Source organism: Odontesthes bonariensis, chromosome 24 (genome assembly GCF_027942865.1).
Source record: "Odontesthes bonariensis isolate fOdoBon6 chromosome 24, fOdoBon6.hap1, whole genome shotgun sequence".
NCBI classification, from domain to species: Eukaryota; Metazoa; Chordata; class Actinopteri; order Atheriniformes; family Atherinopsidae; genus Odontesthes; species Odontesthes bonariensis.
In genome coordinates, this window is record NC_134529.1 from 14,372,802 (window position 1) to 14,387,768 (window position 14,967).

At 42.5% G+C, this 14,967-nt stretch overlaps 1 protein-coding gene across 2 annotated transcripts in view; it reads right to left on the reverse strand.

The window, feature by feature from the left end:
* LOC142375595 (prospero homeobox protein 1-like) overlaps positions 1–8,012 on the reverse strand; it is a 31,162-nt gene extending 23,150 nt beyond the window's left edge. The window contains exons 1-2 of one of the 2 annotated variants that reach the window (XM_075459694.1): positions 7,653–8,012; positions 2,600–4,655 (exon numbers count right to left, since the gene is read on the reverse strand). In XM_075459694.1, coding sequence (XP_075315809.1) covers positions 2,600–4,588 — 1,989 coding nt within the window. In that variant the 5' untranslated portion in view covers positions 4,589–4,655; positions 7,653–8,012. Of the gene's footprint in view, positions 1–2,599; positions 4,656–7,362; positions 7,561–7,652 lie in introns of those variants that run through there. The other variant, XM_075459695.1, reaches the window with a different exon arrangement.
* Positions 8,013–14,967: the final 6,955 nt, after the last annotated feature.

Below are 14,967 nucleotides of genomic sequence, written 5' to 3' on the forward strand. Positions count from 1 at the left end.
GTAGCTGTAACTATAGAGTGGGAAGAAGGCATCAGCTGCGAGATTGGATTGCCCTTGGCCTCCGGGTTACGCAGCAGAGCCAGCAAATGCTGAACCACGCTGGGTTGGCTCCTTAAAGACCCTGTCTACTTTGTCTGATTCAGTGAGGGAGAGGGAGAGGGAGAGGGAAAGTATACGCAGCAAGGGTCTTGTGGGGGAAACCCTGGCAGACTGGTGTTACTCCGTCAGGCTCGGCCAAAAGAGCAGCACTTCACTTTCCACACCACACCATCTGCTCCAAGTGGATGGGATACAATGGATTCTCAGAAAGAGCAAGAAAGAGACATGGAGTAAAAGAGAGCTTTTTCTTTAAGCCAAGGTGAGGTTTGTCTGTTGTGAAAGCTGTGTGCTTACACCCAGCTTAATTTGTTTTTCCTTTTTCATTAAGGATCAGCCGTTCATACCGTGTCTGAAATTAAGAGTAATCTTAACACAAAGACATTTAGGTTTCAGCTCCATAGCTTTAAACACAATATCGCCTCCCTTCAGCCACCAATTAAAAAGCCTCATATTTCCTGATGAGACATTTTCATCTCCAATTCACTCACAGCTTGCAAATGTAATTGTGATTGGACTTAGGGGTGGCGTGCAAGGCTATTATTTTGTCGTGATGGTGCACTCACACCAGCTGGCCCACTGTTCGCCTGCCACATCTGACAAGACATCATCATTCTCACAACACTTCCCCAAAGCCCAAAGTCATGAGAGGAAAATAGCTGCTCCACTTTCTAATTCCAGGTGTAAGGACAAGAAAATTTGGAGTCGGACCGTGAACAAATGAGGAAATTGATAGCAGCCATCTGGTCCATGATGTTGCGAGAGCCGGTGAACTTGAACACACGTCGCAAAATGTTTGACAAGCTGTCTCTGACTTTAGAGGCTCAAAAATAATTGTTTTAAACAAATAACTTAAGATAAAGAAACATTGTTGTAAAGGCATGGTATTACCAGTTAAACTGATTTATAAATTTCTCAATAACTTTAACAAAAAAAATCGTGCAGAATAGATTGTGGGGATCAAAAAATAAAAGCTAAAAGAAAACAAACAGCTCATGTGGACATGTTTCTCTATCTATTCTCTCTATTTGGGAGAATACCTCCATTAATGCCTTGAATTTATAAATGCTACAATGAAAGACACAGCATCTGGCATATGTGGTTATTGTTTGATTATTTTTCTACTTTCTCTCAGTCTCTGTGTGTTTCTCTCTCTCCCTTTTCTCTTTTCATCCCTCCATCGGGAGTCCGTAGAAGCAAAGGATTATGGATCTCTGGAAAGCGTTCACCCTTGGGTCAGAAGACAAGACAAGGCGAGGTAATGAAAGATAAACAGCTCGCTGCAAACACCTGTTAACGTCCGCTTCAAAGAAAAGACGGAGAGGAGGGGGGTTTGCAGGGAGGGAAAACAAAAAAAGAAGTATTTGGCTGCCAAGCAACAGCCAAAGGGCCCCCCAGGCTGTTGACAGATCTTTATGAAATAAAAAAAAAAAAAGAGAAAAGAAACGACAATGATTGTGGGCTTTACAACAGCGATGGATGATAAGAGGAACACAAGAGAAAACACAAGCAATCATAAATATACATCTTTCCCTAAGTCCTCAGGCAAACCTTTTGTGACACGCACACACAGAAAAGACACACAAAAAGCCTTTGCACTCAGGTGCACACAAAAGAATAAAACAAGATGTTCACTTAACTAATGTATCCACAACAGGTAAAACGCTGTAGAATTAATTTCTTAAACATATAATGAATGTTAATGACTTGAAGACAAAAGTTTCCCAGGGCAGCCTTGGGACGCAAATCAAACTTTTATAAGGGCTGGGGGATGCTGAATGCTATGGTAGTAAGGAGGTATAAGCGAGACAGGGAAGGGGCTGAATGTAAATGTTTAAGCTATCAGTCCTGTTTTCCCTAGGGGATCCAGTTTGAGCCTCTCATAGGGGATAGCCTCTTTATCCACAGGGCATGATTGGGGCATGCTGAGGTTAAATTATATGGTAGGCTATATAACGCTATTGTGTTCCAAGTTTCCGGATGCTTTATCCCTTCTTGTCATTTCAGACTTTTTAAAAATAAAATAAAAAATGGATACAATACATAGATAAAATAATTGGGTCAGTATTTGTTAGGGAGACCGAATATTTGCTTGTAAGTGATATATGACAAGAAAGCTTTTAAAGGAAAGTTTTGAAGATGGAAGAAACGGCTGTATGGTGCTGTGAGAAGGAAGAGGTACGGGTATAAAAATAAATGCAACAATGGAGAAGAGAACAGCAGTGGGAGGAAAAGTGATTCATCAACAATTTCTCAGTTTCTTAGGCTAGTTTCAAACAGAATCAAAAAGATTTGATTTTTAACTGTTTGTTGTTCAGATGCATTGTTTCGCATATGTCTCTGAGGGGTATTACCACCTGAGATCAGATTTTTCTTGGATAACGCAGCATAACCTGGTTTGAACTGTACAACACAGGTATTAAACATCAAAGTTAATTCATCCTTGCCTTTCAGGCCTCTCAACACATACATCCCAACTTGATTTTTTTTTTTTAAAGGATACATTGCTGCCAGAGTACGGTGAGATGTCAGCCATGTCCTGAAGGTCACTGCATTCAGACTTGATTAGGGACAAGGAGAGCCCCTCGGCTGTGTTGCCTGGGTGTGCTGGTGAACAAGAGCGATGGTGGTGCCCCAGGTGATGACCTGATGCCATCTTGGTCCTCAGGCTAGTTGTCTCTCGGGACAGGTCCATGGAGTCTGGTGAGGATCGGTCCTTACCTGTGTAACTACCTGTGGGTGTACCAAGGGGAGTCTGGAAAGGGTACCCCATGAGCGGCAGTGGAAAGGGATGTCTAAAGGATGGAGGGCTGAAACCCATGGTGGAGAGTGAGGAGGGGTGAAGGACTGGGTGGTGATGACCACCATGGGCACCCACAGCTGAGGACTGGTGGTGGTGGTGCTCACTGGGTGTCTTCCTCACTACTAAGGGCAGGGCCTCGGTTTGGTCGTTGGTGGACCCTGGGATCCCTGGCATGCTGGCAAATGAGTCCAGTGTATTGGGAATGATTACATCGCCAAAGCATTGAAGCCTCTGATTGGCGGTGTGGAAATTTGGGTTCTCTCCATTGACAGCAGTAGGAAATCTTTCAGGGGGAATGGAAAGTGGAGGGAAGGCCTGCTGCGGAGTAGGGCGCGGAGGCTTGGCAAACACCTTGACTACTGTGTCCACCACCTGTGTCATGGCTGAATTGAGTTCCTGCTTCAGTGTTTCTGCTAGCTGTTTACCTTCAGCATGCATAGAGGAGCCAGGACCTCCCTGTCCTTTGCTTCGGCTAAGCCCCTCTCTTCGTGGCTTCTCTCCAGCGGCCAGTAGTACCTGCTCCTGAAGCAAAGCCCGCGCCCTGTTTAGGAAATGGCCGGGATCCAGATCAGACATCTCGTTGTCAGAACGCAAGTCGTCTCCACCCCTGTCATCGCCACCGGTGTCAGATCTGGCTGGGCTGTCCTCTGACATGTTTCCTATGTCATTGTGGAGGTCGTTGTGTTCTGAGTCATCAGCTGAGTCATAGATTTGAAAGAACTTCTCCTGCAGCTGCCGTAGTTGTTTCTGCATGTCCTCCAGCTGTAGCTTGAGTTGCCGCCGCTCTTCCTGCTTCTGCTCCTTTCTCTGGCAAACCAGCTGGGTGAAGCTCTGCTGCTGCTGCTGAGGCAGCCGCTGTTTCCGCTTGTTTTCTCGGCTGCTGCTGCACACCTCCCCTCCCCGTGGGCTGTTGGGGGTCTGCTGTTGGGACTGAGGAGGTTGGCAATCCAGCTCCAACTCCCGTTCTCCATCTATCTCATGGTCTCGCTCAAGACGGGAAGCGGCTGGCAACACCACATTTGGTGAATGGCTCATACCTCGTATAATATTCTCTACACGGGCTCGCTTTGCACGCAGGTGTTCATCGTTGAGGCGTTCAATGTCAAAGGTGGCTAGGCCAGGTGGGCGGCCAAATGGTGACAAGCACTCTTGAGGGGTGCTGTCCTGGGAGGAGTTACTGCAGGCATCCTCCTGCGGGGCATCTGAACTTGCATTGGAGAGCCCTGATCCAGGGAAGCCAGTTTCCCCTCTATCACCTCTGTCTCCCCTTTCGCCCCTCTCAGGGCCTCCTCCATTTTTAGCTATGTTATTCTTGAGAAGTTGAGAGATAATGGTGGTGCCAGGGAAGGGCATCATGGTGTCCTCGTATGAGTTGGCCCTCTTCAGTAGCTTTCGGAGCACATTTGACTTGGACTCACTGTCGCTGGCTGATACAACGCCAGGCCCACCATGCGACTGCACTACAGAGCACTCCATGGAGTCGTTGTCTGATCCGTGGTGAGAATGGGAGCTCAGAGAGTTCATGGCACTGAAAATGGCTGCTTTGGCGCGAGCAATATTATCAGTGTTTGCAATTGTGGCTGCTGCTGTGGAGGAAGCTGTGCTGCCCACGGTTCTCTTAACACCAATGTCCACACGTCTTCGCTTGGTCTGTCTGTTCAGGAGGGAGTCGCTGTCATGGTCCGGCATCACGGGCTGCTGCTATTGGGCCATATCCCACAAACCCAGTCCTCTAGGGTCAAAGCCTCTGAGTGTTCTGTGAGGGGGAAACAAATTTAAAGATGCATGACTCACCAAATTATTTTTTTTTTTCAGAATTTAACTCACTCATTCTAGGTTTGTCCTCTATTAAATATCAGCACCGTATCGGCATTGCACAAAAAAAATTAAACAACACAAAACTGAGCATAAACAAATCTAAAACAATGAAAATACAGTAAATATTTACAGACATGCATCAGCAGATATTTGCTTGAAATTCTTATCTCAATTCATTAGGTAATCCTTATTTTATTTGCATCTACAGGGATAGAAACCTCTATGATTACATTAAGGCAGTGAAGACCGGTGACATAGGGGTAAAGAGAACAGGCGAGATGGGGTCGGAATTAGGCCTTGGCTCTACATTCCAGGGCAAAGTCCTACATTTTATCCTGTCCCCTGTTACATGCCGCGCGACACTGAACCAGTTCCCACGGAACACAAAGCTGCATAAAATTATGATAATTACTTAAGTACTTGTCCCCATTTTCATGATTGTGCAGTGTGAGCCCACATAGGAGCTACAAGATCACAAAATCATATTTAAAACAAAAAACGTTCAGATTTTTTTTTCTCAAATGGCATAAAGGAGGACACAATTAACATTTTACACATCATTACATACTAATGAGCTTGGTCAGTTTTAACAAAATATTTCAAAATGCTTCAAACCATGTTTGCATATTGTGCAATTTTAAAATTCAAGTCCTGCAATCACTTTGATCAATATGGCCATCATATCTTACTCAATAGGGAGAGTGACACAAAAAAGAAACACAAAATAGACCTATTGATTTTGGTGCCAGCGTGAGCTCACTTCTGTGTTTTTTGTTTGTCTTTTCATCTGGCAAGGGCAGTTAATTCTGCTCAAATGAATGGGTCACAAGGGTCAACTCTGGCAAAGAGCAACTTAAAGCGCTCTTACAAAAACCCTAATGCCCCTCTGAAAGCAAAACGTTTTGTCAGTACAGGGCTGCATCAGTAATGCTATGTAAGCATCAGTGGCAGTGTCTTAGTCAGAGCCACATCGGACGCTTCCAGTGTCGAATGAAGACATTATCAGATGCAATTAAATGTGTTTGACCCCCTGGGAGCAATTCAAAATTTGTAAATGTATAGATGCCAGTGTTTCATCAATCCTTTTTATAGAATTAACAGCAATAAAGTAATAAAACAATAATTCATCAGTGTGTTATAATTTTCTACTCTTCAGAAAAACACCAGCCCTTTTTTATGACTCACAGTGGCTCAGTTCAAGCAATAAGAAAGACGACAAAATTTACTTTGAGTTCACGGGTTGCACAAATATCATCAGTTGATACACCGATTCCTGTTAACTTTGCGATAAATCTGCAAACTTGCAATACAAGCTGTGGATCTGAAATACAAAATTAAACATTTACATCGAAGTGCTTTTGATGTAATGTAATTTAAAGATATTAATTTCATAGGCATGCCTGGGTAAGTTAGAGCAAACGGCACAAGAAATTTAAATTCCAGGAGATTTACAAAATACTCCCTTTGTCTACTTACTCTAATTGATTTAACTTTAAATTATCAATGTTCTTTAAAATACTTCTCTCCTGTTACTGAGCCTCATACAATCACGCTGCACTGACATAAACACACACACACACACACACACACACACACACACGCACACACACACACACACACACACACACACACACACACACACACACGCTCACTGCTGTTGGTTTTGTTGCACATTGACACAAGTGATATGCATTGGTTGGTTATTTTCTCTTAAGTCATTTGGTAAAATTACACATTGCAGAACGTGAAGACTAAAAGAGTCCAGATTTGGTTGAAGAATGTGTTCTGTCCTTTACCCAGTGCTCTAAATGAAACCCTTTGATAAATCGAATAGCCATTCCCAGCAGTTGAAACAAGATGCAGTACGTTTACTAGGGTTAACTTGACTCGATCGCCTTAGGATCTCAACAAAGAGCTGAAAATAGTCACCAGCACCTGTCTTTTTTGCGAAGGCGCACCTGTCCCACATTGCTCATGCGCACTCTCTCTGCCCCTTTCAGTCGCTCTCATAAAGAAAACACTAAAAACTTTCAAGCAGCCATGAAACACATCGAAAAATATTTTATTTTATGTCCATCAACCTATGCTAAAAGCCTCTTTCTTCGCTGTAAACATCACATTCTTATTTAAAACCTTAGATTAAAGTTAAAGATTTACAACAAAAAGGAAACGACAGTTCAGGTTTAAAAGATGACCTTACTTAAAACAGCTTAGGCGTTATGAGTTACACAAACGGTCCAGTATTTCTTTGAGCGAGAAAAAACTATGATCTGGTGGTGTCTTGCACATTCGGTTGCCAGCGGACAGACTGAGCCATCAAAACACAAGAGACGCGAGTTGCGGACGCAGTTAAACCAAAGCGGCAGCACTTAATCTCAACTGCCCCAAAGAGGTGGCGCAGAAGACAGAAACCAAATACAAACCAGACATTCTTAGAAGCCCCATAAGTGATTTAAATGGAAATGCACGAATGAAACATGACAACCACATTTAGTCCACGGGACAAAGCCGAGACAAAGTCGGGACAAATTCCCGGTTTTCAGCAAAAGAGAAGAAAGCCAAATCTGAAAGTTTCTGTCCAAAACCAATTCATATCATAGCCTACATCACGTTAGTAGTGAAAAAAGTACGCTTCCCAAACTTACTGCGCAAAGTGGCAAATCAACTTGATCTCTGCTTTGATGAGGAAGGCTGGGCTACCGTTCGCAAATCATCCTTACTAAAACCTGGGCTGCTCATGCAACTCTCGCCACATATCAAGATGAGAGGACGAAATATAGCAAGTAAAGTTGTATCTGCACAATTAGCTGGAGATCATCAAGACACATTTGCCCCTTAACGATGTTTGATTAGTTTTATTTTTCCGCCCACCTCGCGCCGGCGAGGCAGAACGAGAGCAAGAGAGGGAGGTATATCCGAGGACAAGGTTACTTACCCTTTAGATGAAGAGGGGGACAACCTGAAATCCTACGGGGAAAAAAGGGAAAACACGCAGGGCACCGCGTGTCGCTGGATGCAAGGATAGAAGAGTATTTTCAGTGAAGGAAGAGCTGGAATAAAGTGAGGACAAGAGCGAAAGGAGCAAAACAGGGAAAATATAGAAGATGAAAAGAGCTCTTGCGCTTCGGTCTCTCCTTCAATCCTCTGCTGTGACTGAAAGAGTGAGAGACATAGAGAGTACTGGAGAGGGAGAGAGAGAGAGGCTGCGCGTGTGAGTCTCCGAGGCGCACTGGATGCAGAGGACTGGATGCTGGAGCGCTCCTCCGCCACTAAGATTCACTTTAAGACGCGGCTGAAGGAAACAGGAAGACGTGCGCGTCATGAGCGGCGTGATGTAACTGTTGCAACCTACCAATAAGAAGCGTCCGTGCGGGCCAGAGAACAACGCACTGAACTTGACCAGAGAACGGGAGTTGATACAGCCGCAGTGAGGGAGAGGGAAAAAAAGGAAATACCACTCTTACTAATCTCTTTCTTCTCAAATCACCGACCACGCGAGTAAGAATCGTTACGCACTTTGACATTTCACTTCTTAGGCAGCAACAAACCTCAAAGATGACATATTAAACACTTTTTTCTCTCATATTCGGGTCTTAAAATAGATCTTTTCTATAATAACTGCTAAAGTGTCAGCGCTGCTTGGTAAAATAAGAAAACAGTCAGAACAATTAACCAATCATAAATGTTAATAAATGCAGCCTATGAAACGGATTTACATTGGCAGCCTTTTTGGTTGATTAAATGATTCTTTTCCCACCTTAAAATCCTTGTTAATACATGCACTTTTATAACGTTTCCGTGCAATGTTTCCAGATATCTTTAAGTATATTTGTTGCAGCAAAATTACATATTAAAAGTCTGCTTTACACTCCTAACGACTTCAACGCTTGTGTGAATGTTTCCATTGTGCTCATGAGACTCTTTTAGAACTTATAAACGCACCTTCAAGCCAAGCACATTTTTTTTGTCGAACTAAAGATGCAGATATTTAGTTTTCATTTTTTCTCTACAAAGACAGCTGGTACATATTTAGTTCACAGATTCTCAAAGGGACGGACAGTTATGAGTCGCTTGAGTATTGGAGGTTCAAAGTGGCATGTAGAGATATTTTACGCACTGACTTTTCTCATTGGTTGCAGCAAAAGTCTGATTAATGAACAAGCAGAGCTGCATCGGGGCTCACCGCTCCCGCTTTGGTATTCGGATTAACCCAGAGGAGCCAATATCTGAGGGCAGCAAAGTGTCTCTTTTTGAAATGTTCAGTTAACAGCTGAATATCGTCAGGAAACGTGTCAGTCAGTTGGATCCGCAGCCTGCTGTAACCGAAATACCGCGCGTAAAGACAACTGTCATCAAAAGGGCTTAATTAGTCAACGTGATAACGAAAACCCACGTGTATGTTTTGCAAGTGATTTCCAATTAATTGCTAAATTTTCCTCTCCTCTCCACCTGTAACTCTGAAGTCCGCGGACGGTGACATTTGATCCTTTCCACGAGAAAAAACAGTGTAACGCTTCGGATTTATGAAATGATGACGGCTGCTGTCTTTCAGTCCTCTTTCAGTCGTACAAATTGGATGCTCATAATTACATTTGGGCTTGTGCGCGCAGCAAAACAAGTGTTTTGACGTTGACAACAGGTGATATCCATAGTGGCTGCGGATTTTAATGCGCTTAAAATGTTTCTTTATGCTGTAGAGTTTTTTCCCCTTTTAAATCGACACTTTAAGCGTGGTTACATCCATTTTAATGGATTCATGCATTTAGAGAAAACAAGAGAAATAAACTATTTAAGAGAAAGATATTTGATAAGACCGGTTATTATGATTATTTTAGTAGTAGTAGTAGAAGTACTGTTAGTATTAGTATGATCAATATTCAAAGCTAAATAAATCCGCCATTTTTTAGTTAGATTTAATTGATTTAAGGAAAAGTTATTTTTTATCGTTTTTTTAACGATGGTTATCAGTTACAACCGATGTGCAGCTTTCCCTTTTCATTTGTTGCCGCCATAATCTTCTTTTTTTATCCTCTGCACAAACAGGATCCTAAAGCACTTAACGAGAAATCTTCTTTTCCATATGCCCCTCTGTCAGGTGCCAGAAAGGAAAAGGCGAGTCTCTTTTCCATGTCGCAAGCAAGTGTTTTTTACGACGAACGAATTGCAACGAAGTCAGCAAAGTTTAGTGTCTGGAGTGGCTTTTCCAAAGCAGGTGTCCCGGCCCCCTGCTCCCTAAACTGGCCCGTGGCTTGATTTGGCCTCGGCTCCCCTGGGTGCCGTCGATGCGCACACAGGCTGGAAAAACAGGCCGGGACATTAAAGAAACGCGTGTTTGGAAACGGAAGACTCGGGTGAGGTGAAGAGGAAACGTGTCGGTTAACACTGGCTGCTCTTATCGCGGCCCATTCCAGGTGGATCAACCTGTGTATTTATTTCACACTCTCTTTCCCCCCCTTCGTTTGGGTCGAGCGCGACACACCTCGATGCCCAAGACTGATAATGCGCTTTGACGGTGGGCACTGATGGCTAAATTTATTGACGTATTTATTAGAGCAGTGTCCAAATGCAGGAGGGAGGCCATGAAAACAGCATTTCTCCCAGAGGTGTTGTTAACTTAAAAAAAAAAAAAAAAATCCCAATCCGAGTGGCAATAAGCGCGTGCATGCAGTGATGGTATGCTGGAGAGAACCGTGTGTTTCCCCATAGTTTTGCTAAACATGTCATGTTATTATTATTGTTATAATTATTGTTGTTATTATTATAAGTAGTAGTACTATTAGTATTATTGTTGTTGTTGTTATGTTACCATTGTGAGAGTGAATCGAATACAGTAAAATCAACACGTGTGAGCAAACAGAAGAGGAAGCAATCTCTTCAGCAGCAGTTATAAAATGACCTTAATCAGATAATGACTTGATGAGCTTCTACAGCAGCTCCATTTCTTTTCAGAGAGACAGTTTTCGGAGAAACGAGAGCGAGTGAGCAAGAGAAAGACAGGCGGACACACATGCACGCAAAGAGATTTTAGCGCTAAAAGCTGTTTTGTTCCGGAGAGGTCTCCGGGTCCCTGAATAAAAAGGTTTAGGAGACAGGACAGAGAAGAGGAGAGGATTTAAGAGTAATAAGTGAGTAGGAGTCTGAAGTCCTTGCTGGGCCTCGTGTCCAGGACTTAATGTATTCAGCTGTCCTTATCCATGACAGAGATGAGGATGATGTGGAAGAGGAGCACTTGTTTTTGTGTTGAAGATAAAAAAAAAAAAACGTTTTTAAAAAAAGGAGCCTGCGGGGCCTGGGCGTAATATAAGGAACGTGTATTATGTCTCAGTGATGCAGTCAAATAACAGTGATTTACATGTATGTTATTTTTAGTGATATTACCTCCTGGCTACCAGGGCTGTGATAACTGGCACAGTGTGGCCCCCCATGACCCACATCCCTCTTTCTAGGCTACAAGTAGTGATTATGGAGGCTGTGCTTGTGTGTGTATGTGTGTGTGTTTTTTAGAGAAAGAGAGGAGGAGTGGGGGGTATCCTCTGTGGCCTGTTTTATGGCAGTCTATTGAATGAACACACACACACACTCAAATTCAAATATGCTTTATTTGCATGAATGGGTATTGGCCATTGCTGCAGAAGCAAATGTATGATCTAAAGACAACCTAACACTGAAATATGAGAGCATGTCCAAAACAAACCCTGTGCGGCTTAATGAGTGGCAAACAATTAATAACAATAACATGGAAAGGGAAACATTTATGTCAGAAGCATTACTGTAGCCTACTTTCATTTTCTACGTTTCTATAAAGATTCTCAGATCTTCTCTTCTTTGCCCTGCTGACTCATACAAACTGTGAGTGATAAAACACACAATTGTAACACCTCTCTATATTAAGAAACCTAATTTTAACATTTGAATAATAACAAAAACCTGTTTGCTCAAACATTAAATACGTAAAGTATTTTCTGGAAATAATGGGCAATTAAAAGAATAGTGCTCAGTGAGGCTGATGGGAATATTGCTCCAGTCAAACTCATTAAAAGCACATGTATGTAAATGGTACTAAACATCATAATTAGTCTAAGCCATGCCATGTGTAAAAGCCTTGAATTAAAGCCTATTTGACTTCTCATTGGCTGAAAATAACGCAGCTTGTCTTAGAAACAGCAGTGGAAGTTTTCAAATCTCTTCATATGATAAGAGTTAGGCCAAAGTCAACTAGAACGAACGGCGCGCTCACACGCACAGACACGCGCGCGCACACGCAGCGCCTTGGAGGTGCTTGGGCGGACAGACATGCTGGGAAATCGCCTGGAACTGTATTAAGCCTGACGTCCTTAAAACAAACAATGGCACCATGAAATAAGGGCTTATACGCTCAAAGTCAAAGAGCCCCCTCAGCAACTCTCCCTGTTTATCTCTCCCTCTGTCAGACACACACAAACACACACACTCACCATTTCTTGGGGGTTGCACACTCAGGCTCGCAGCTCCGTTGGGAGAGGACCAACTTTGCTCCTATGAACTCTCACCTGTCAACATGGAGCAGAGGACTTTACTTGGTAAACATGAAAGGACTTTAGCTGTTTACTTCTGGCGGTGACTTCGCCTGTTTCATTCACTGCAAGGCCGTGGCCACACAGCCAGTCTTCTCCCTGCTGCTGTGAATGCTCTTTTAGGCGAGGTTAAACCCACAGCGATCTCCGTTCAATGATGTGGACATTTTGAGGCGGAGGCTCTTTCGCAGGATGATTTTTTTTTTTTTTAAGAAACTTGGAATTATTTTCTGACGAGTGCGCACGGCATCCAGCTGTGTTTACTTTATCAAACTGACTATTGAATAAACGTGTGCGACCTTAAACTTTCGAGTTTTCTATTGTCAGCATGTCCTCTACCTCTTTAGATTTCCATTGCCATCAACCTCCAGTCTGATGTGGTGATGAAAAAAAAAAAAAAAAAAAAAAAGGACAAGGGCTGCAGCAGATAAGCGGCGGTCTGTTTTCGCTCCTCTGATCAGCGGTAATTATATTTGTTGGCGTGGAGGTAAGTGGTCCTCCCCGGGGGGCGTATTGTACTCGACTCACTCCATGTCATAAAATAAAATTACAAGGAAAGGAGAAGATATCCTACAATAACAGAGGCGAGTCGTAAAATCAAAGAGGGGCTAAATTAAATCTGGCCGGGAAAACACATTAGGGCTGTGATGGACAAGGGCAAGGGGCTTCAAATAAAACGCAGGTTAATGAGTTTATGATAGCTCATACGACTGCACGGATGGTTAACAGGCGCACATACACTCACTCTGACAAACGTAAAGCTCTCTCTATAAGGCATTTAGAATTAATTAGTGATCGGTTACCTGTGCCTCGCACTGCGCCTCCTCAAATACTACAGAGATAGGCATCTATAGTGTATGAAGTGACATGAACAAGTCTAAGTAGCTTTAAAGTGCTTCTCTCAACACACACATTAGTCTCCGGTTATAAGTTTAGCTCCCTGCCACAGTCCTGCTCTCCTGTTACAGCAGTGGACATTCACACTTCTTGTACCTGTTGGCACCCTCTTGTCTTCTTTATGTATCTGTGTAACCTCTGACCTCCTTGTGGATGTTTGGCCTGCTGCACCCAGCAGGCCGTCCACAGCAGAGCAGCCTTTCTCTGGTGACATGTCGCTGACCTTTCACACCAGTGAAGATCGGCTGCCTCAGGGGAGTTCAGGACGAGGGTAAGAGTTATAATTGGCCCCTAAACACACACAGACAGAAAACGCAGATATCCAGATTGAGGAGTGTGTTGATTCCCTGTCACTTGTTACTGAAAATGGCATCTGTTAAACTGAAAACTATTCATTATGCTTCTACTGTATGAAGCTGAAACGAAATTACTCAGCTATTGAAGTTGTATATTTTTCACTCGGAGACATTTGTCTGACAGCTCAGTTTGCAGATTAGGATTTTACATGATTAGTTTATGGAAAGTGATGCCTTATTGTTGTTTAAACTGCACAGTAGCATATAAAGAGACTAAAATCGTATCCATATTACTATTGCCACACATCCATAATTGTCAATACTTATTTGATACATTTGTAGTTTTGCTTCCATTTGTTTCTTTTATGGATAGTACATCAAAATTAGTTGACTGATAATACCAAAGTTATTTCACACAAGTTATACTTAAATTAGTTATGAATTGCTGCTTTATGATTAGGTAAATGAACAACTCCTTCAGTGTGTATTTCATGAGGACATAACTTGTCTAGCAGAAAAGAAGCAGTTTACCAAAAGGTCGGGACACTGTAAAAAAACAAAAAACAGAATGTAATGATTTGCAATTCATTCAAACCTTATATTCATCAGAAAATAACGGAGCAACAATGTTTTAAATATTCATAATTTGCAGTTGTTTGAAAAATGATGCCCAGGTTGAATTCAGTGCCAGCAGCATGTTTTACAAAATTTAGAACAGAGGCAACAAAGACTGAAAAAGTTGCATAATATTAAACAGAAATCATCTAATGGGACATCTTACAATCAATTTTGCTAACTGGGAACAGGTTGTAAGAGTCTAAGCATGTGTCCTGTAACATGTAGACCAAACCGTATACATTAATTCTACCCCAAACCATTTAGTTTTTACAGGAGAGGGAAGTAGAAAAGTACAATGACTGTTAAAAACATGTGAAGGATGATTGTTGAACCAGAACCCACTTCCACAAAGGTGTTCAGAGTGTCAGAAAGGTTTCCTCCTTATAAGCTTTTGTGACCGATGTGACCATCTGTGGAACAGATGAAAATCAGTGTTTGATTTTAATTTAAACTTAAGTGAGACTGAAAACTGTTCTATGGTCTGATAAATCAAAAGTTAAAATTCCTTCAAACTAATGAAGAAAAGTCCTATTCAGTTTCCCTTGGGGATAGAATTAAAAAAGCCAGAAACTCTGATGATATGGGGCTGTATTAGTGCACATAGCCCGGGGTACGTCTGTGAAGGCACATTAAACCTGAATACTACAAGTTTTGGAGCCACACGTGCTGCTATGCAGACAGTTTCTTTCTCAGGGATGATATTGCTTATTTCAACAAGACGATGCCAAACGGCAATCTGTGTGTGTTTATTACAACAGCATGGCTTTGAGATAAAAGAGTCTGAGGGCTACTCCAGTACTGCCACACCCGTCCCCTACTGAAAACATTTAGTATATTATTCATTTAACAATTGTTAAACAGCTGAAGTGCCATATTGGGAAAGAAT